This window comes from Coregonus clupeaformis, chromosome 5 (assembly GCF_020615455.1).
Source record: "Coregonus clupeaformis isolate EN_2021a chromosome 5, ASM2061545v1, whole genome shotgun sequence".
Taxonomy (NCBI): Eukaryota; Metazoa; Chordata; class Actinopteri; order Salmoniformes; family Salmonidae; genus Coregonus; species Coregonus clupeaformis.
The window spans coordinates 27,581,443-27,605,453 of record NC_059196.1 but is presented as its reverse complement, the minus strand read 5'-3'; the positions used below and the strand labels follow the sequence as shown (position 1 = coordinate 27,605,453).

The 24,011-nt window shown below is 45.2% G+C and overlaps 1 protein-coding gene across 1 annotated transcript in view; it reads right to left on the bottom strand.

The window, feature by feature from the left end:
* The window catches only part of LOC121566925 (rho guanine nucleotide exchange factor 17), a 115,680-nt gene that overhangs the window by 26,871 nt on the left and 64,798 nt on the right, over window positions 1–24,011 (bottom strand). Inside the window, exon 2 of the mRNA XM_041876848.2 lies at window positions 7,396–7,473. Coding sequence (XP_041732782.1) covers window positions 7,396–7,473 — 78 coding nt within the window. The remainder of the gene's footprint in view (window positions 1–7,395; window positions 7,474–24,011) is intronic.

The following is a 24,011-nucleotide window of genomic DNA, read 5'->3' as shown; positions in this document are numbered from 1 at the left end:
ACATGGATCACCACTGAAAACACTGCTACTCCTACTGCTCTCTCCTCGTCTGACCATGTGTTCTCACATACCCCGAGAGCATCTGGTCAGAGGGGTGGTGGTACAGGAATCCTCATCTCTCCCAAGTGGACATTCTCAATTTTTTCCCCCTAACCCATCTGTCTATCTCCTCATTTGAATTCCATGCTGTCACAGTCACTAGCCCATTTAAGCTTAATATCCTTGTCATCTATCGCCCTCCAGGTTCCCTTGGAGAGTTCATCAATGAGCTTGACGCCTTGATAAGTTCCTTCCCTGAGGATGGCTCACCCCTCACAGTTTTGGGGGATTTCAACCTCCCTATGTCCACATTTGACTCATTTCTCTCTGCCTCCTTCTTTCCACTCCTCTCCTCTTTTGACCTCACCCTCTCACCGTCCCCCCTACTCACAAGGCAGGCAATACGCTTGACCTCATCTTCACTAGATGCTGCTCCTCTACTAATCTCACTGCAACTCCCCTCCAAGTCTCTGACCACTACTTTGTTTCCTTTTCTCTCTCGCTCTCCTCCCACACTACTCACTCTGCCCCTACACAGATGGTAATGCGCCGCCGCAACCTTCGCTCTCTCTCCCACTACTCTCTCCTCTTCCATCCTATCATCTCTTCCCTCTGCTCAATCCTTCTCCCTCCAATCTCCTGATTCTGCCTCCTCAACCCTCCTCTCCTCCCTTTCTGCATCCTTTGACTCTCTGTGTCCCCTATCCTCCCGACCGGCTCGGCCCTCCCCTCCAGCTCCGTGGCTTGATGACTCATTGCGAGCTCACAGAACAGAGCTCCGGGCAGCGGAGCGGAAATGGAAGAAAACTAAACTCCCTGCCGACCTGGCTTCTTTTCACTCCCTCCTCTCTACATTTTCTTCATCTGTTTCTGCTGCTAAGGCCACCTTCTACCACTCTAAATTCCAAGCATCTGCCTCTAACCCTAGGAAGCTCTTTGCCACATTTTCCTCCCTCCTGAATCCTCCTCCCCCCTCCTCTCTCTCTGTGGATGACTTCGTCAACCACTTTGAAAAGAAGGTTGACGACATCCGATCCTCGTTTGTTAAGTCTAATGACACTGTTGGTCCTGCTCACACTGCCCTACCCTATGCTCTGACTTCTTTCTCCCCTCTCTCTCCAGATAAAATCCTGCGACTTGTGACTGCAGGCCGCCCAACAACCTGCCCGCTTGACCCCATCCCCTCCTCTCTTCTCCAGACCATCTCCGGTGACCTTCTCCCCTACCTCACCTCGCTGATCAACTCATCCTTGACCGCTGGTCATGTCCCTTCCGTCTTCAAGAGAGCGAGAGTTGCTCCCCTTCTCAAAAAACCAACACTCGACCCCACTGATGTCAACAACTACAGACCAGTATCCCTTCTTTCTTTTCTTTCCAAAACTATTGAGCGTGCCGTCTTTAGCCAACTCTCTTGCTATCTCTCTCAGAATGACCTTCTTGATCCAAACCAATCAGGTTTCAGGACTGGTCATTCAACTGAGACTGCTCTTCTCTGTGTCACGGAGACTCTCCGCACTGCTAAAGCTAACTCTCTCTCCTCTGCTCTTGTCCTTCTAGACCTGTCTGCTGCCTTTGATACTGTGAACCATCAGATCCTCCTCTCCACCCTCTCCGAGCTGGGCATCTCCGGCGCGGCTCACTCCTGGATTGCGTCCTACCTGACCGGTCGCTCCTACCAAGTGGCGTGGCGAGAAGCTGTCTCCGCACCACGCGCTCTCACCACTGGTGTCCCCCAGGGCTCAGTTCTAGGCCCTCTCCTTTTCTCCCTATACACCAAGTCACTTGGCTCTGTCATATCCTCACATGGCCTTTCATATCATTGCTACGCTGACGATACACAACTAATCTTCTCCTTTCCCCCTTCTGATAACCAGGTGGCGAATCGCATCTCTGCATGTCTGGCAGACATATCAGTATGGATGACGGATCACCACCTCAAGCTGAACCCCTGGCAAGACGGAGCTGCTCTTCCTCCCGGGGAAGGACTGCCCGTTCCATGATCTCGCCATCACGGTTGACAACTCCGCTGTGTCCTCCTCCCAGAGTGCGAAGAGCCTAGGCGTGACCCTGGACAACACCCTGTCGTTCTCCGCCAACATCAAGGCGGTGACCCGCTCCTGCAGGTTCATGCTCTACAACATTCGGAGAGTACGACCCTGCCTTACACAAGAAGCGGCACAGGTCCTAATCCAGGCACTTGTCATCTCCCGTCTGGACTACTGCAACTCGCTGTTGGCTGGCCTCCCTGCCTGTGCCATTAAACCCCTACAACTCATCCAGAATGCCGCAGCCCGTCTGGTGTTCAACCTTCCCAAGTTCTCTCACGTCACCCCCCTCCTCCGCACACTCCACTGGCTTCCAGTTGAAGCTCGCATCCGCTACAAGACCATGGTGCTTGCCTATGGAGCAGTGAGGGGAACGGCACCTCTGTACCTTCAGGCTCTGATCAGTCCCTACACCCAAACGAGGGCATTGCGTTCATCCACCTCTGGCCTGCTGGCTCCCTTCCTCTGCGGAAGCATAGCTCCCCCCTCAGCCCAGTCAAAACTGTTCGCTGCTCTGGCACCCCAATGGTGGAACAAGCTCCCTCACGACGCCAGGACAGCGGAGTCACTCACCACCTTCCGGAGACATTTGAAACCCCACCTCTTTAAGGAATACCTGGGATAGGATAAAGTAATCCTTCTAACCCCCCCAAATTGTAAAGTGGTTATCCCACTGGCTATAGGGTGAACGTACCAATTTGTGAGTCGCTCTGGCTAAGAGCGTCTGCTAAATGACGTTAATGTGCCCTTGAGCAAGGCACTTGACCCTAATTGCTCCTGTAAGTCGCTCTGGTTAAGAGCGTCTGCTAAATGACTAAAATGTAAAATGTAAATGTAATGCATTGTTTATTAATACAGTGTGAGTGTGTGTTTGGGGTCTGTTCAGAGGGTGCCTGATCGATGGTGTGTCTCACACACGCTTCTCATTCTGTTTTGACTACATGGCACCTGGGCTTACTGTGGCTGCAGTTCAACATACTGCCTCTCTTTCCCCTCCCAAGCCTCTCTTCCCCCTCCCAAGCCTCTCTTCCCCCTCTCTTTCCCCTCCCAAGCCTCTCTTCCCCCTCTCTTTCCCCTCCCAAGCCTCTCTTCCCCCTCCCAAGCCTCTCTTCCCCCTCTCTTCCCCCTCCCAAGCCTCTCTTCCCCCTCTCTTTCCCCTCCCAAGCCTCTCTTCCCCCTCTCTTTTCTCTTCCCCCTCTCTTTCCCCTCCCAAGCCTTTCTTTCCCCTCCCAAGCCTCTCTTCCCCCTCTCTTTCCCCCCCCAAGCCTCTCTTCCCCCTCTCTTTCCCCTCCCAAGCCTCTCTTCCCCCTCTCTCCTCTCTTCCCCCTCTCTTTCCCCTCCCAAGCCTTTCTTCCCCCTCCCAAGCCTCTCTTCCCCCTCCCAAGCCGCTCTTCCCCCTCCCAAGCCCCTCTTCCCCCTCTCCTTCCCCTCTTCCCCCTCTCAAGCCTCTCTTCCCCCTCTCTTTCCCCTCCCAAGCCTCTCTTACCCCTCTCTCCTCTCCCTCTCCCAAGCCCCTCTTCCCCCTCTCCTTCCCCTCTTCCCCCTCCCATGCCTCTCTTCCCCCTCTCTCTCTCTCCTCTCCCTCTCCCAAACCTCTCTTCCCCCTCTCCCAAACCTCTCTTTCCCCTCTCTCTCCCTCTCCCAAGCCTCTTTTCCCTCTCTCTCCTCTCCCAAGCCTCTCTTCCCCCTCTTTAAACTCTTAACTGTCCACTCGTCTCTCACCCACGTCTTCTTTCTTCTCTATCAGCTTCTACTGTCTGAACATCTCTTCCATAAAGAACGGTATCATTAAAAAAAAAAGAACAGAGAGGCTGAACATCTCTTCCATAAAGAACTGTATCATCAAAGAGCAGAGGCTGAACATCTCTTCCATAAAGAACTGTATCATCAAAGACCAGGGGCTGAACATCTCTTCCATAAAGAACTGTATCATCAAAGAGCAGAGAAGCTGAACATCTCATCCATAAAGAACGGTATCATTAAAAAAGAGCAGAGAAGCTGAACATCTTTTCCATAAAGAACTGTATCATTAAAGAGCAGAGGCTGAACATCTCTTCCATAAAGAACTGTATCATCAGAGAGCAGAGAGGCTGAACATCTCTTCCATAAATAACTGTATCATCAGAGAGCAGAGAGGCTGAACATCTCTTCCATAAAGAACGGTATCATTAAAAAAGAGCAGAGAGGCTGAACATCTTTTCCATAAAGAACTGTATCATCAGAGAGTAGAGAGGCTGAACATCTCTTCCATAAATAACTATATCATCAAAGAGCAGAGAGGCTGAACATCTCTTCCATAAAGAACGATATCATCAAAGAGCAGAGGCTGAACATCTCTTCCATAAATAACTGTATAATCAAAGAGCAGAGAGGCTGAACATCTCTTCCATAAAGAACTGTATCATCAAAGAGCAGAGAGGCTGAACATCTTCCATAAAGAACTGTATCATCAAAGAGCAGAGCGGCTGAACATCTCTTCCATAAATAACTGTATAATTAAAGAGCAGAGAGGCTGAACATCTCTTCCATAAAGAACTGTATCATCAAAGAGCAGAGGCTGAACATCTCTTCCATAAAGAACTGTATCATCAAAGAGCAGAGAGGATGAACATCTTCAATAAAGAACTGTATCATCAAAGACCAGAGGCTGAACATCTCTTCCATAAAGAACTGTATCATCAAAGAGCAGAGCGGCTGAACATCTCTTCCATAAAGAACTGTATCATCAGAGAGCAGAGAGGCTGAACATCTCTTCCATAAATAACTGTATCATCAGAGAGCAGAGAGGCTGAACATCTCTTCCATAAAGAACGGTATCATTAAAAAAGAGCAGAGAGGCTGAACATCTTTTCCATAAAGAACTGTATCATCAGAGAGTAGAGAGGCTGAACATCTCTTCCATAAATAACTATATCATCAAAGAGCAGAGAGGCTGAACATCTCTTCCATAAAGAACGATATCATCAAAGAGCAGAGGCTGAACATCTCTTCCATAAATAACTGTATAATCAAAGAGCAGAGAGGCTGAACATCTCTTCCATAAAGAACTGTATCATCAAAGAGCAGAGAGGCTGAACATCTTCCATAAAGAACTGTATCATCAAAGAGCAGAGCGGCTGAACATCTCTTCCATAAATAACTGTATAATTAAAGAGCAGAGAGGCTGAACATCTCTTCCATAAAGAACTGTATCATCAAAGAGCAGAGGCTGAACATCTCTTCCATAAAGAACTGTATCATCAAAGAGCAGAGAGGATGAACATCTTCAATAAAGAACTGTATCATCAAAGACCAGAGGCTGAACATCTCTTCCATAAAGAACTGTATCATCAAAGAGCAGAGCGGCTGAACATCTCTTCCATAAATAACTATCATCAAAGAGCAGAGAGGCTGAACATCTCTTCCATAAAGAACTGTATAATCAAAGAGCAGAGGGGCTGAACATCTCTCCCATAAAGAACTGTATAATCAAAGAGCAGAGGGGCTGAACATCTCTTCCATAAAGAACTGTATCATTAAAGAGCAGAGAGGCTGAACATCTCTTCCATAAATAACTGTATCAACAGAGAGCAGAGAGGCTGAACATCTCTTCCATAAAGAACGGTATCATTAAAAAAGAGCAGAGAGGCTGAAAATCTTTTCCATAAAGAACTGTATCATCAGAGAGTAGAGAGGCTGAACATCTCTTCCATAAATAACTATATCATCAAAGAGCAGAGAGGCTGAACATCTCTTCCATAAAGAACGATATCATCAAAGAGCAGAGGCTGAACATCTCTTCCATAAAGAACTGTATCATCAAAGAGCAGAGAGGCTGAACATCTCTTCCATAAAGAACTGTATCATCAAAGAGCAGAGAGGATGAACATCTTCCATAAAGAACTGTATCATCAAAGAGCAGAGCGGCTGAACATCTTCCATAAAGAACTGTATCATCAAAGAGCAGAGCGGCTGAACATCTCTTCCATAAATAACTATCATCAAAGAGCAGAGCGGCTGAACATCTCTTCCATAAAGAACTGTATCATCAAAGAGCAGAGAGGCTGAACATCTCTTCCATAAAGAACTGTATCATCAAAGAGCAGAGAGGCTGAACATCTCTTCCATAAAGAACTGTATCATCAAAGAGCAGAGAGGCTGAACATCTCTTCCATAAAGAACTGTATCATCAAAGACCAGAGGCTGAACATCTCTCCCATAAAGAACTGTATAATCAAAGAGCAGAGGGGCTGAACATCTCATCCATAAAGAACTGTATCATCAAAGAGCAGAGAGGCTGAACATCTCTTCCATAAAGAACTGTATCATCAAAGAGCAGAGGGGCTGAACATCTCTTCCATAAAGAACTGTATCATCAAAGAGCAGAGAGGCTGAACATCTCTTCCATAAAGAACTGTATCATCAAAGAGCAGAGGCTGAACATCTCTTCCATAAAGAACTGTATCATTAAAGAGCAGAGGGGCTGAAGAGAGCGAGTGTAAATTCCTCTATGAGAGGGGCTGAACGGAAAATACTATCTGTGTGTAAGGGGGGCTGGGGTTATTTAAGGTGGGGGGTATCTGTTCGTGGTTGGGGTTTGTGTCGAGGGGAGGTTGGGGATAGGGTTGGCCTGTCTCAGTGAGAGGGGTTGTGGGGAGGTACGGTAGAGAGGGACGAAGGGAGTCTATCTAAGAGACAATAGGGGTTGTGGGGTGGGGGTGGAGTGGAGTGGGGTTGTGGAGTTGTGGAGTTGTGGGGTGGGGGGTGGAGTGGGGTTGTGGAGTGGGGGGGTGGAGTGGAATGGGGTTGTGGAGTTGTGGGGTGGGGGGTGGAGTGGAATGGGATTGTGGAGTTGTGGGGTGGGGGTGGAGTGGAATGGGGTTGTGGAGTTGTGGAGTGGAATGGGGTTGTGGAGTTGTGGGGTGGGGGTGGGGTGGAATGGGGTTGTGGAGTTGTGGGGTGGGGGGTGGAGTGGAATGGGGTTGTGGAGTTGTGGGGTGAGGGTGGGGGGTGGAATGGGGTTGTGGAGTTGTGGGGTGAGGGTGGAGTGGAATGGGGTTGTGGAGTTGTGGGGTGGGGGTGGAGTGGAATGGGGTTGTGGAGTTGTGGGGTGGGGGTGGAGTGGAATGGGGTTGTGGAGTTGTGGGGTGAGGGTTGGGTCTGGGTAGGGAGACTGCTTGTCTGAATGAGGTGGTGAGAGGGGTGAGGAGAGGGGCTTTAGCAGGATTCATTTAACATTAAGACATTGCAACTTCAACCATCTGTTAGCACTGGGGGTTCCTGTGAGTGTGTGTGTGTGAGTGTGTGTGTGTGTGTGAGTGTGTTGTATTACCTGTATGAGTGTCCGGAGCGACTCCACATAAGACTGCTCAGTGTCCAGGAGGGTCATCACGACATGTCTTCTCATATCCTGCAGGGGGAGACAACACTGTGAGTGCTACTGCATAACACAAACACAATTTGGCTCGACTGTCATCAAAATAAGGGTTTCCTGTTTACATGGTTAGGTTGGAATCTGTACACTGGGAAAAATACCAGTGTGTGTGTGTGTGTGTGTGTGTGTGTGTCTGTGTATCCTACAGAGGAGATACAAGCTTGTCAAAGGCTTTATGGCTCAAAGGCTAAGACATGAAGAAAATACATTTACATTTTAGTCATTTAGCAGACATTCTTATCCAGAGCGACTTACATTAGCAATTAGGGTTAAGTGCCTTGCTCAAGGGCACATCGACAGATTTTTCACCTAGTCGGCTCGGGGATTAGAACCAGCGACCTTTCGGTTACTGGCACAACGCTCTTAACCACTAAGCTACCTGCCGCCCAGAAGAGACTCGTGCCTTATCACGACTAACACGCCAAACTACCAGCAGTCACGCTCTACACATGCTATACACTGGGCTGTCACACACACACAAATCCCCAGAGAGTATTATGCTCAGATTCCTAACGCTCTGTTCTCGCCAGCTTCCTTTCCCCCAAACCTCTGTCTATTTTCTCTATCTTCCTCTGTGTACCTGTAGATTGTCAAGCAGCGCAACAGGATAAATCTGGCCCTGATGGAACAAGACTAACAGAGACAGTGGAAATATGCTTCAGAGAAGTTAGTCTATCAATGAATGAATCACTGAATGAAATGCATTAAGTCTAGTCGACAAAGAGAGAGACACAGAGAGAGAGAGAGAGAGAGAGAGAGAGAGAGAGAGAGAGCGAGAGAAGAAAGATGTCATTATCTCACTTTGCTTTAGCAACAGTGGCTTTGTCATTCATGCTAATAAAGCTTCTCTGAATCTGAGAGAAAGTGAGAGAGCGAGATAGAGAAGGGCAAGATGGGATGTGTCAGGCCAACCCAACCAGCCCCCAGGTGGCTAACGAGACTAACTCTGCCTCTCTCCCACACACACACACACACGTCCTCCATTCCTCCACCAGCAGCATCCTCCATCTTAGCCCCCCGCGGCAACAGTTACCAGGTTTTCTGCTGGCTCTCTAGAGTTTTTCAGTGTTCCATTCTGGCGCTAACGTTAGTCACTAATCACTGGAGCTTCCTCTTAGGCAGGCAGGGAACATCTCTGCCCCTAGAACCCACAGGGAAGAACTGTCTGACCAGCAGACCACTGCTCTGTCACAGGGTTCACAAACACACAGACAGACACAGGATCAGAGCTGAGCCGAGCCATAGTGTTCAGACTGCCTCCACTGACTCTTTACAGAAGATTAATGGTATAGGAGGACAATACATTATTATATACTTCCCCAGAACAAAACATGACTGAGTCATTCATTCCAGAACACACTAGAACAGACATGACATAACAACTACAGTTGAAGTCGGAAGTTTACATACACTTAGGTTGGAGTCATTAAAACTTGTTTTTCAACCACTCCACAAATTTCTTGTCAACAAACTTTAGTTTTGGCAAGTCGGTTAGGACATCTACTTTGTGCATGACATAAGTAATTTTTCCAACAATTGTTTACAGACAGATTATTTCACTTATAATTCACTGTATCACAATTCCAGTGGGTCAGATGTTTACATACTCTAAGTTGACTGTGCCTTTAAACAGCTTGGAAAATTCCAGAAAACGATGTCATGGCTTTAGAAGCTTCTGATAGGCTAATTGACATAATTTGAGTCAATTGGAGGTGTACCTGTGGATGTATTTCAAGGCCTACCTTCAAACTCAGTGCCTCTTTGCTTGACATCATGGGAAAATCAAAAGAAATCAGCCAAGACCTCAGAAAAAAATGTTGTAGACCTCCACAAGTCTGGTTCATCCTTGGGAGCAATTTCCAAACGCCTGAAGGTACCACGTTCATCTGTACAAACAATAGTACGCAAGTATAAACACCATGGGACCATGCAGCCGTCATACCACTCAGGAAGGAGACGCGTTCTGTCTCCTAGAGATGAACGTACTTTGGTGCGAAAAGTGCAAATCAATCCCAGAACAACAGCAAAGGACCTTGTGAAGATGTTGGAGGAAACGGGTACAAACGTATCTATATCCACAGTAAAACGAGACCAATATCGACATAACCTGAAAGGCCGCTCAGCAAGGAAGATGCCACTGCTCCAAAACTGCCATCAAAAAATAGACTACAGTTTGCAACTGCCCATGGGGACAAAGATCGTACTTTTTGGAGAACTGTCCTCTGGTCTGATGAAACAAAAATAGAACTGTTTGGCCATAATGACCATCGTTAAGTTTGGAGGAAAAAGAGGGATGCTTGCAAGCCGAAGAACACCATCCCAACCGTGAAGCACTGGGGTGGCAGCATCATGCTGTGGGGGTGCTTTGCTGCAGGAGGAATTGGTGCACTTCACAAAATAGATGGCATCATGAGGAAGGAAAATTATGTGGATATATTGAAGCAACATCTCAAGACATCAGTCAGGAAGTTAAAGCTTGGTCGCAAATGGGTCTTCCAAATGGACAATGACTCCAAGCATACTTCCAAAGTTGTGTAAAAATGGCTTAAGGACAACAAAGTCAAGGTATTGGAGTGGCCATCACAAAGCCCTGACCTCAATCCTATAGAAAATGTGTGGGCAGAACTGAAAAAGTGTGTGCGAGCAAGGAGGCCTACAAACTTGACTCAGTTACACCAGCTCTGTCAGGAGGAATGGGCCAAAATTCACCCAACTTATTGTGGGAAGCTTGTGGAAGGCTACCCGAAACGTTTGACCCAAGTTAAACAATTTAAAGGCAATGCTACCAAATATTAATTGAGTGTATGTAAACTTCTGACCACTGGGAATGTGATGAAAGAAATAAAAGCTGAAATAAATAATTCTCTCTACTATTATTCTGACATTTCACATTCTTAAAATTAAAGTGGTGATCCTAACTGACCTAAGACAGGGAATTTTTACTAGTATTAGATGTCATGAATTGTGAAAAACTGAGTTTAAATGTATTTGGCTAAGGTGTATGTAAACATCCGACTTCAACTTTATGTGTTCTCTACCTCCACCCAGCCTGACAGATCTGGTCTGGTTCCTCTCAAGGGTTCTTCCCATAGGGAGTTGTTCATGGCCAACTGGCCACTGTCAACTCTGCTTTCTCTTTATGGGTTCAGGTCCAGGTTGTGTTATTATTTGTCGGACCCCAGGAAAACTAGCTGTCCCCGTTGGAGTTGACTAACGGGGAACTTAGTTCTATAAATCTGTTATTAACCAGTGCAACAGGCAAACCAGACTCCCGAAATACCCTAAATACCAGATAGCTGGAGGCTCAAACACACAAGGTTAATATTTTCCCGCTCCGTGTCCCCTGCCTACCCACTGTGACCTAATAATAACCACACAATAACATCCCACAATTCCAAATTTATACCTGGGCATCTGGATCTCCCACAAGGCTCAGCAGGGGAGCATTCTTGTGTCCCTAGCCTGAGGAAGGTGACAGTGCCCTGTCACTGCATAGTAGCAAGTAATTTACTGTGTATGAGAGAGAGAGGGAGAGAGAGAGAGAGAGACAGAGAGAGAGAGAGAGACAGAGAGAGAGAGAGAGACAGAGAGAGAGAGAGAGAGACAGAGAGAGACAGAGAGAGAGAGAGAAAGAGAGCGAGAGAGAGAGAGAGAGACAGAGAGAGAGAGAGAGACAGAGAGAGAGAGAGAGACAGAGAGAGACAGAGAGAGAGAGACAGAGAGAGAGAGACAGAGAGAGAGCGACAGAGAGAGAGAGAGACAGAGAGAGAGCGAAAGAGAGAGAAAGAGTGAGCAAGAAAAAGAGGGGGGAGAAAGAGAGCGACAAAGAGATGCTAGACAGAGACCTGAGGTGAGTTCAGCTAGGCAACACTTGGCATGTTGTCCAGTGGACAGCTGGTGACTGTCCAGTCCATTACCCTAGGATATCCTGACACATGCACGCACGCACGCTTTCATGTCAGCTTGATATAGGCCGAAATGAAATCAGTTTTGTCATGTCAAGCTGACATAGTATGAACAGGAAGTACACCCCCAGCCCACCTGAGGAGGTCCAGTTGGAAATGCAACATGATCTTTGGGTGATCAACATAATCACCAGGGCCTTTCACTGATGCCCAAGTGTCAGTCCTGAGTAAAGGACTCTCCTTCTCCCCTTCTAATAAGATGGACTCTTTTGCATTAAAAAGTTGACACTTTCAAATTTGTTCACCAATTACATTTAAATAATTTATTCTGTGCTACTAGGCAACCATTGTGTAATGGCAATGCAGTTTTTAGAAACTATAATGCATCTGGTATGTGAGAGAACTAACGACTTTCAAAAAGAAGTCGAGTTTTGTGCCTTATGCTAATGCAAGTCACCTACAGTATGCTGATTTTGCTAAATTAGCCCGCAATACCCCTAAACAAGAAGCTAATCTCAGTAAGGAAGAACAAAATGCTTTGAAGGAACTGAAAGACAATCCAGACATTGTGATAAAAAATGCTGATAAGTGAGGGTCTATTGTGGTATTAAGCAGGGATAGTGAGGTCTATGCTCAACTCTGATACCAAGCTCTAGGTCCCTCCCCCACAGGCAGAAAGAAAAATGATATAGATAGCTTCATTGATAACGCTCTTTCTGAGGGTTAGATCACGGAAACTGAGAATATGCCATACCCAGCCTGTTTATTATGGCTAACCCAAAATACATAAAAGTATGGATAAATCTCCTTTCCATCCCATAGTATCAGGTAACTGCAGCCCTATTGAACCCCTTTCTCAGTATGTTGATTTCTTCATCTCTAAATTTGTTCTAGCATTGCCAGCCTTTTTAGGAGATACCAGGGATGTGCTTAAGACAATCAATAACTATAGATGCGACACCGAAAGCATCTTGGTTCCACTTGACGTTCAGTCTCTCTACACTAATATCCCGCGTGACACAGGCCTATCCTACCTCCGTCTAACTTTATTCTGTCTCTCACTGATAAAGCCCTCACATCAAATTACTTCCCATATGCGGGCAGTTTCTACCAACAGATTCAGTGTACAGCGATTGGAGCTGCATTCGCTCCTAACTACCGTACTCACATTTATTGATGGAACACTGGGAGGAGACCTTCATTTATGATGTCCAGAAAAACCCATATTTCCAGAATGTCGCCCTTGGGTTAAAGATACATAGACGACATCCTACTGGTATGGAATGTTACTGACGCTCTCCTCTCAGAGTTAATTTCATATATTACATTATTTTACCCAAATCTCAAATTCACAGCAGAGAGAAGTCAGGAGAAAAAATACTTATTGGATCTTACAATCCACAAAAGTAGGAATACACTTTTACGTGCAGACAGTTACCACCAGGTACACCTTAAGCACAACACACTGGTGGGTCAACTCCTAATACTCCGACCTAACTGTAGTACAGACCAATGGCGGTCAGTGCCGTTTAAGATGACGGAGGATGATTATTATTTAGTTTTTATGAGCATGGCCTTATTTCTATTACAGCATATTGGATGACGTCATTCATATTCCATTCACCCAGTTCAACGTAATATCAATAGGTTTAGGCTACTACAGTTGTGATCAAAATTTTGAGAATGACACAAATACTAATTTTCACAAAGTCTGCTGCCTCAGTTTTGATGATGGCAATTTGCATATACTCCAGAATGTCATGAAGAGTGATCAGATGAATTGCAATTAATTGCAAAGTCCCTCTTTGCCATGAAAATGAACTTAATCCACAAAAAAAAATTTCCACTGCATTTCAGCCTTGCCACAAAAGGACCAGCTGCCATCATGTCAGTGATTCTCTCGTTAACACAGGTGAGAGTGTTGACGAGGACAAGGCTTGAGATCACTCTGTCATGCTGATTGAGTTAGAATAACAGACTGGAAGCTTTAAAAGGAGGGTGGTGCTTGAAATCATTGTTCTTCCTCTGTTAACCATGGTTACCTGCAAGGAAACATGTGCTGTCATCATTGCTTTGCACAAAAAAGGGCTTCACAGGCAAAGATATTGCTGCTAGTAAGATGGCACCTAAATCAACCATTTATCGGATCATCAAGAACTTAAAGGAGAGAGGTTCAATTGTTGTGAAGAAGGCGTCAGGGCGCCCAAGAAAGTCCAGCAAGCGCTGTCTCCTAAAGTTGATTCAGCTGCGGGATCGGGGCACCACCAGGGCAGAGCTTGCTCAGGAATGGCAGCAGGCAGGTGTGAGTGCATCTGCACGCACAGTGAGGCGAAGACTTTTGGAGGATGGCCTGGTGTCAAGAAGGGCAGCAAAGAAGCCACTTCTCTCCAGGAAAAACATCAGGGACAGACTGATGTTCTGCAAAAGGTACAGGGATTGGACTGCTGAGGACTGGGGTAAAGTCATTTTCTCTGATGAATCCCCTTTCCGATTGTTTGGGGCATCCGGAAAACACCTTGTCCTGAGAAGACAAGGTGAGCGCTACCATCAGTCCTGTGTCATGCCAACAGTAAAGCATCCTGAGACCATTCATGTGTGGGGTTGCTTCTCAGCCAAGGGAGTGGGCTCACTCACAATTTTGCCTAAGAACACAGCCATGAATAAAGAATGGTACCAACACATCCTCCGAGAGCAACTTCTCCCAACCATCCAAGAACAATGCCTTTTCCAGCATGATGGAGCACCTTGCCATAAGGCAAAAGTGATAACTAAGTGGCTTGGGGAACAAAACATCGACATTTTGGGTCCATGGCCAGGAAACTCCCCAGACCTTAATCCCATTGAGAACTTGTGGTCGATCCTCAAGAGGCAGGTGGACAAACAAAAACCCACAAATTCTGACAAACTCCAAGCATTGATTATGCAAGAATGGGCTGCCATCTGTCAGGATGTATCCCAGAAGTTAATTGACAGCATGCCAGGGCGGATTGCAGAGGTCTTCAAAAAGAAGGGTCAACACTGCAAATATTGACTCTTTGCATAAACTTAATGTAATTGTCAATAAAAGCCTTTGACACTTATGGAATGCTTGTAATTATACTTCAGTATACCATAGTAACATCTGACAAAAATATCTCAGAAGACTGAAGCAGCGAACTTTGTGAAGACCAATACTCTCAAACGAGCTTCAATGCCATACAACACTCCTTCAGTAGCCTCCAACTGCTCTTAAACGCTAGTAAAACTAAATGCATGCTCTTCAATCGAACGCTGCTTGCACCCGCCCGCTCGACTAGAATCACTACTCTCGGCGGGTCTGACTTAAAATATGTGGACAACTACAAATACCTAGGTGTCTGGTTAGACCGTAAACTCTCCTTCCAGACTCACATTAAGCATCTCCAATCCAAAGTTAAATCTAGAATCGGCTTCCTATTTCGCAACAAAGCCTCCTGCACTCATGCTGCCAAACATGCCCTCGTAAAACTGACTATCCTACCGATCCTTGACCTTGGCGATGTCATTTACAAAATAGCAAATTGGATGTAGTCTATCACAGTGCCATCCATTTTGTCACCAAAGCCCCATATACTACCCACCATTGTAACCTGTACGCTCTCGTTGGCTGGCCCTCACTACATATTAGTCGCCAAACCCACTGGCTCCAGGTCATCTATAAATCATTGCTATGCAAATCCCCGCCTTATCTTAGCTCATTGGTCACCATAGCAACACCCACCTGTAGTATGCACTCCAGCAGGTATATCTCACTGGTCATCCCCAAAGCCAACACCTCCTTTGGCCGCCATTCCTTCCAGTTCTCTGCTGCCAATGACTGGAACGAACTGCAAAAATCTCTGAAGCTGGAGACTCTTATCTCCCTCACTATCTTTTAAGCATCAGTTGTCAGAGCAGCTTACCGATCACTGCACCTGTACACAGCCCATCTGTAATTAGCCCACCCAACTACCTCATCCCCATATTGTTATTTATTTTGCTCATTTGCACCCCAGTATCTCTATTTGCACATCATCTTCTGCACATCTATCACTCCAGTGTTAATACTAAATTGTAATTATTTTGCACTATGGCCTATTTATTGCCTTACCTCCATAACGTACTACATTTGCACACACTGTATATAGATTTTCTATTGTGTTCTTGACTGTACGCTTTGTTTATCCCATATGTAACTGTGTTCTTGTTGTTTTTATCACACTGCTTTGCTTTATCTTGGCCAGGTCGCAGTTGTAAATGAGAACTTGTTCTCAACTGGCTTACCTGGTTAAATAAAGGTGGAAAAAAAATCAGTTAGCAGTTTAGAAGTTACACCAGCGGGCCCAGGTGGCAATAAATTAGTAAAACCAAAAGCTTACCTTGACTTGGAAGAGTTCCAGTGTTGTGTTGGATAGTCATAGCCAGCTAGCTAACATGCTAACTATGTTTGAGCAGGGTGTTTGAGTAGGCTAAACTAGCTAGCTGCATTTGCTAGCTAAGTAAGTGAAACTGAAAGTGAAAAAAAATGACAAAATCTCTCTCTACCTCTCTCTTGCTTCTCTTTCATTTTGGAAGAAATTAATTTGTTCAACTATTGTCTTTCTCTCTCTTTAAGTTAACTACTCACCACATTTTATGCACTGCAGTGCTAGCTAGCTTATGCTTTCAGTACTGGATTCATTCTCTGGTCCTTTGGTTGGGTGGACAACATGTCAGTTCATGCTGCAAGAGCTCTGATAGGTTGGAGGACATCCTCCGGAAGTTGTCATAACTACTGTGTAAGTCAATGGAAGGGGGTGAGAACCATGAGCCTCCTAGGTTTTGTATTGAAATCAATGTACCCAGAGGTGGACGGAAGCTAGCTGTCCTCCGGCTACACCACATTGCTACCCTACAGAGTGCTGTTGAGGCTACTGTAAACCTTAATTGCAAAACAGTGTGTTTTAATAAAATTATTTTGTGACGTGAATATATTTAGTATAGTTTTATCTAAAAAGGATAACTTTTAAAAATGTTTTACGATGAACATTTTTATGACATTCACTGAGGAGGATGGTCCTCCCCTTCCTCCTCTGATGAGCCTCCATTGGTACAGACATGTATTTCGAGCGCAAAGCTAATGATATGCGCACCAGGTTCCTGCAATGCGGGTATGATAAGAGTGTCATTGAACTGGCCTATACCCGTGCTAGAGAGACTGAACATCAAAGCCTACTCACTGGCACTAATAGAAACCAGGACAAAACGCCCACACGTTCGTGTTTTTCCAGAGTACAGTCCATGTGTCGCGTTAAATCCATTGTATTGAAACACTGGAACATCCTCAAAAGTGATCAAAATCTATGAGAGTTCACAACATTGCCCCCTCACATTTGTTTTCACCGTGCAATCTAGCCGATTCCTTTATGCACAGCATGCAGATACCCAAGAGGCGTGACACTTGGCTCCCAGGCCCGCCCAAAGGCAGTTACAAGTGTGGCCACTGTGTACATTGTGACAATACGACCAATACCAAGCCCTTTACCACCCGAGAACAGGTAAAGAATACAAAACCTGAGGAGTGCTGAGGAGTATTTCTGTCTCTATTTCTATTTCAAAACCCAACGCTTCATTAAATGTAACACCACAAATGTCATATACTATATATGCTGAAATGAACAGGTAAAGAATACAAAACCCAAAGCATCATTAAATGTAGCACCACAAACATATTATCATTATAATTTTGATACATTGTTGTGTCTCAATGAGCCACTAGCCTATAAATAGGAGCTATGTGCAATGGTCAGGTCACTCTGAGGAAGACGTCAGCTTGACATAGAAACATGTTCACATCCTGTAGAATGGATTAAAGTGAGCAAAAATAAATACATCTCTGCCTTTTTTGTTGAGTGTTCCAACTACTTTTGACCTGGAATTAGTCCTTCTGGAAGTTTTTCTTGGTAAGTCATTCTCTTCATTTGTGTCATTGTTGTTGAGCACCTTTCCTTTCCTTTGTTTGCTGAAGCGTGAAAACCAACCTGAACTCAGACACACACACACACACACACACCTCTCAAAGAGTACTTGTTTGCTGAAGCGCGCAGGCGCACCTGAACTCAGACACACACACACACACACACACACACACACACACACCTCTCAGAGTGACTGCCTTCGCAGAGCTATCAATAGCAAATGGAAGCACAGCTGGAGGATGTTCCCTACTGTGTCACACACAAACACACGCGCTCGAAAGTGCACACACACACACACACACACGTGTGCGCACACACTGACTGACGCAGGTAGAATGACGCACCCAAACTGACACACACACACACACACACACACACACACAGACAGACAGACACGTTTCTGGTATTGAGAACAGTGCGCTACATTGTGGGTTTGTGAGGGTCTACCTCAGACAGAGTCACCTTTGACCCCGTCTCGTCCAGCATGGCAAAGAGATAAGGAATGTTACAGGAGGGTGAGGGAACTCCCTGCAGTCTAAAGCTTAGTGAAACTATATGTGTGAAGAGGCTGTGTCTGTGTGTGTGTGTGTGTGTGTGTGTGTGTGTGGTAAAACAAGAGGGGTCTTCCTTAAACAATGAATGTTGTTCTTTTAGGTTCCAGCTGCCTTGATTGGATTACACACACACAACCGCAGTTGAACGTGGGGGAATGATGGCCAGAATGTTGGTTTCATTTTGGTCATGGGATTGCCTTGGTAACAGAGTTTAAAGCTAGAACCATTCGTTGCTACATCCATTTTTTGACTTATAAATTAATTATACCCATTGACTACTGAAGCATATAACTTATGCCTCATAAGCTTATTTCAACGGTCGTACGCCATCAGAACCCAAAATAGAAGCTTGTTTTAATCCAATGTTTGTAAACGATGTAAATGTAAACACACACTATATAGCCTCCAAACCAGTTGCGGTCAGTGCCGATTTTTATCTCATGAGCATGGCCTTATTTCTATTACAGCTTGTTGGATGACTGTCATTCATATTCCATTCACCCAGCTCAAATAATAATAATAATAATATGCCATTTAGCAGACGCTTTTATCCAAAGCGACTTACAGTCACGCGTGCATACCTTTTTTTGTGTGTATGGGTGGTCCCGGGGATCGAACCCACTACCTTGGCGTTACAAGCGCCGTGCTCTACCAGCTGAGCTACAGAGGACCACGATAGGTTTGGGCTACTACATCATACTATCATTTTCCCAATACCCATCATGAGGTTGCTACATCCTAGCCTATGAATGAAAGTTTACAACGTAGGTGCACACAGGTCGAGATAATATTTTTAGATGACAGACAGTCAGACAATGACACATTCAATAATGCCTTGCACACTCTTGCCTGCATCTAGCTTATCTAGGGTGTAATCATTAGTCCAACAGTTGCAAACGAGAGTTTGTATTTTTTTATCCTCGTTTCGTTTGCTTCTGTTTAAGAAACGTTTTTCAACAGAATCGGCGGAATGAATACACCCATAAACACAGTTCACTTTCATAGCAGCCACTTTGTATTCCCTCTCACCTTTTCCCTTCGTTTGTGGACTTCAATGAACAACACATCAGCTGTACGTGACCAGGCGAAAAAAACTTTTCCAAACCAAACCATGTCATAACCGCTACACACAGCCTACATCGTTGTCCCCATATTAGCTAAAGTAACATCCTGGTCAACATAGCTAATAGAACTAATGCGTTAGTAAACCCGCTACAATCATACAGTAACGTTACAGTGTATAGTAAGTAAGCAGTTACACCGGCGGTCCCCAGTGCCAATAAATTAATAAAACCAAAAGCTTACCTTGACTTGGAAGTTCCAGTGTTGTGTTGGATAGTCATAGCCAGCCAGCTAACATAGCATCCCTCAGTTTGAGCCGGGTGTTTGAGTATCTAAACTATCCAGCTGCATTTGCTAGCTAAGTAAGTGAAACTGAAAGTGAAGAAAAAAAAGACGAAATCTCTCTCTCTCGCTTCTCCTTCATTTTTGAAGAAATACATTTGCTGAAAACTGTTCAACTATTGTCTTTCTCTCTCTTTGAGTCAACTACTCACCACATTTTATGCACTGCAGTGCCAGCTAGCTGTACCTTATGCTTTACAGTACATGATTCATTCTCTGATCCTTTGATTGGGTGGACAACATGTCTGTTCATGCTGCAAGAGCTCTGATAGGTTGGAGGACATCCTCCGGAAGTTGTAATAATTACTGTGTAAGTCTATGGAAGTGGGTGAGAACCATGAGCCTCCTAGGTTTTGTATTGAAGTCAATGTACCAAGAGGAGGAAAGAAGCTAGCTGTCCTCCGGCTACACAATGGTGCTACCCTACAGAGTGCTGTTGAGGCTACTGTAGACCTTCATTGCAAAACAGTGTTTTAATAAATTATTTGGTGACGTGAATATATTTAGTATAGTTATATCAACAACAAAAAATACATATATATATATATATATATATATATATACATACACAGTTGAAGTCTGAAGTTTACATACACCTTAGCCAAATACATTTAAACTCAGTTTTCCACAATTCCTGACATTTAATCCTAGTAAATGTCAGTTAGGATCACCACTTTATTTTAAGAATGTGAAATGTCAGAATAATAGTAGAGAGAATGATTTATTTCAGCTTTTATTTATTTCATCACATTCCTAGTAGGTCAGAAGTTTACATACACTCAATTAGTATTTGGTAGCATTGCCTTTAAATTGTTTAACTTGGGTCAAACATTTCGGGTAGCCTTCCACAAGCTTCCCACAATAAGTTGGGTGAATTTTGGCCCATTCCTCCTGACAGAGCTGGTGTAACTGAGTCAGGTTTGTAAGCTTCCTTGCTCGCACACGCTTTTTTAGTTCTGCCCACAAATTTTCAAAAGGATGGAGGTCAGGGCTTTGTGATGGCCACTCCAATACCTTGACTTTGTTGTCCTTAAAGCATTTTGCCACAACTTTGGAAGTATGCTTGGGGTCATTGTCCATTTGGAAGACCCATTTGCAACCAAGCTTTAACTTGCTGACTGATGTCTTGAGATGTTGCTTCAATATATCCACATAATTTTCCTTCCTCATGATGCCATCTATTTTGTGAAGTGCACGAGTCCCTCCTGCAGCAAAACACCCCCACAGCATGATGCTGCCACCCCCGTGCTTCACGGTTGGGATGGTGTTCTTCGGCTTGCAAGCATCCCCCTTTTTCCTCCAAACATAACGATGGTCATTGTGGCCAAACAGTTCTATTTTTGTTTCATCAGACCAGAGGACGTTTCTCCAAAAAGTATGATTTTTGTCCCCATGTGCAGTTGCAAACTGTAGTCTGGCTTTTCTATGGCGGTTTTGGAGCAGTGGCTTCTTCCTTGCTGAGCAGCCATTCAGGTTATGTCGATATAGGACTAGTTTTACTGTGGATATAGATAATTTTGTACCTGTTTCCTCCAGCATCTTCACAAGGTCCTTTGCTGTTGTCCTGGGATTGATTTGCACTTTTCACACCAAAGTACGTTCTTCTCTAGGAGACAGAACGTGTCCCCTTCCTGAGCGGAATGACGGCTGCGTGGTCCTATGGTGTTTATACTTGCATACTATTGTTTGTACAGAAGAATGTGGTACCTTCAGGTGTTTGGAAATTGCTCCCAAGGATGAACCAGACTTGTGGAGGTCTATAATTTTTTTTCTGAGGTCTTGGCTGATTTCTTTTAATTTTCCCATGATGTCACTGAGTTTGAAGGTAGGCCTTGAAATACATCCACAGGTACACCTCCAATTGACTCAAATGATGTCAATTAGCCTATCAGAAGCTTCTAAAGCCATTACATCATTTTCTGTAATTTTCCAAGCTGTTTAAAGGCACAGTCAACTTAGTGTATGTAAACTTCTGACCCACTGGAATTGTGATACAGTGAATTATAAGTGAAATAATCTGTCTGCAAAGAATTGTTGGAAAGATTACTTGTGTCATGCACAAAGTAGATGTCCTAACCGACTTGCCAAAACTATAGTTTGTTAACAAGAAATTTGTGGAGTGGTTGAAAAACGAGTTTTAATGACTCCAACCTAAGTTTATGTAAACTTCCGACTTCAACTGTATATATTTTTATGAAATTCACTGAGGAGGATGGTCCTCCCATTCCTCCTCTGAGGGGCCTCCACTGCTCCAAACATGGTTAAAACTGTTCTGTTGATATCATAGATGGTCAGTCCTTGCGTCCACATCTCTGTCTATGAATTTGAGAGTGGTTACACTTCTCCAGGCCAATTTTTTTTTACCAAAACAGAGAGGGGGGGGGGGCTGCTTTGTTATTGTTTCAATTAAGGACTTTAAAAGCCACAACAGATAAATGCAAGATGCAGAGCAGAAGGTGGATGTGATCATTATTCATTGACCTCTCTATGTTACCAGGTGAGAATCAGTTCATCTGGCGAGATGGATTAGATTTAAAAAAACATGTGCACACCTATATACACACACATAATATAATAACATCCCAATATGGCAGCTGGCATTCAATTCAAAGGCAGGGGTTTAGCCTGTGGTTCTAGGATGGTTTTGATTGGCTGAGAGGCCTAAGCCCTGCTCCCTCTGATGGCTTTGATTGGCTCAGCAGCTTTAGTCTATCTGTTATTATGAGTCTCAGAGGGGAAAGGGGACTGTGTGTGTCCCATATCAGAGCAGACCGCAGGGGGCCTCTACTGAACCTTGGCCGCTTAACTCACTGCTCAGAACATTTACCAAATGTTACCATTACACACACACACACACACACACACACACACACACTAAACACACACAAACACACAATCCTAAACTAAGTTGAGCCACGACATAACAGGACAGATCCGTCCCACAGCAGCCCACACCTGTCAATCAACCTGAGCCATCTCCCATCTCAGTGTTAACCAATCAGATCTACTCTCCTAATGTTTCACAAACTAGAGAACAGGCGTCTCATCTGGAATGTTCCAGGCTGGTTGCCTAGCACCTGAGAGAGAGGGAGATAAATAGAGATGAGAAAGAGAGAGGAGCAGAGAGAGAGTGGAAGGAGGCAAATGCAGAAAAGAGACAGCAGAGAGTAAAACAAACAACAAAAAGGTAATATAAATAAATGAGACAGAAAAAGAGAGAAATCCTCTCCCCTCCCTTTGTTGTCATCACCCCTCTCCCTGGCGACAGTAGTCCATAACAACCACTCTCTTTAGCAACAGCAGCATTACTCAACCCCCCCTTCTACTTCCCACGCCAAGGGAAACCACATCCATCCCCTCTCCAGTTTCCATCCATTCATCCCCTCTCCAGTTTCCATCCATCCCTCTCCAGTCCATCCATCTCCTCTCCAGTCTATCCCCTCTCTCTCCATCCATCCACTTTCCCTCCATCATCCATCAATCCATTATATCTCTCTCCATCATCCCCTCTCCAGTCTATCCATCCATCCATCTCTCTTCATCCATCCCTCTCTCCATCCATCCCCTCTCCAGTCTCCATCCATCTCTCTCTCTATCCATCCCCCTCTCTCCATCCATCCCCTCTCCAGTCTCGATCCATCTCTCTCTCTATCCATCCCCCTCTCTCCATCCAACCCCTCTTTAGTCTCGATCCATCCATCTCTCTCTGCATCCATCCATCCATCTTTCTCTCTCTCTCTCCCTCCATCCCCACTCCAGTCTCCATCCATCCATCTCTCTCTCCATCCATCCCCTCTCCAGTCTCCATCCATCTCTCTCTCCATCCATCCCCTCTCCAGTCTCCATCCATCCATCTCTCTCTGCACCCATCCATCTTTCTCTTGCTCTCTTCCTCCATCCCCACTCCAGTCTCCATCCATCCATCTCTCTATCTATTCCCTCTCCATCCATCCATCCATCCATCCATCCATCTAATTTCTCTTTCTCCATCTCATCTCCATTCTCTATCCAGCTCTCTCTCTCCATCCATCTCTCTCCATCCATCCCCGCTCTCTCTCTCTCTCTCCATCCATTCCCTCTCCATCCATCCAATATCTCTTTCTCTATCCCCTCTCCATTCTCCATCCATTCCTCTCTCTCCATCCATCCATCCATCCATCCATCCATCTCTCTCTTTCCATCCATCTCCCTCTCCAGTCTCCATCCATCCATCTCTCCCTCTCAATCCATTCATCTCTCTCTCTCCATTGATCCATCTTTCCCTCTCCATCCATCTCCAACCCTCTTCACCCCCAGTGCTGGGGGACCCCCAGGGCTTGCCCTCCGCCCTCCTGTCATTGCCCAGAGACAGGGCCCTAAGAGGGGGGCTAGGCCTCCACCGTGGTCCCCTGCTTCACATACAGGCCTCTGGAACTTCTGCCTCTCAACAGGGTTATGTAACTGTGACGCAGCCACACAGGCAAGGGAACAAGGAGAGAGAAAAAGCAAGAGAGAGTATGTTTGTCTGTGTGTGTGTGTGTGTGTGTGTGTGTGTGTGTGTGTGTGTGTGTGTGTGTGTGTGTGTGTGTGTGTGTGTGTAAAAGAGAGTGTCTATTCAAACCATTTCTGAGTAATAGAGTAAGGGATCAATACTTGACTAGTCACTCGTTACAAACTATCAACTGCTCACGTGTAGCTACACAGGTCAGAGTCACACA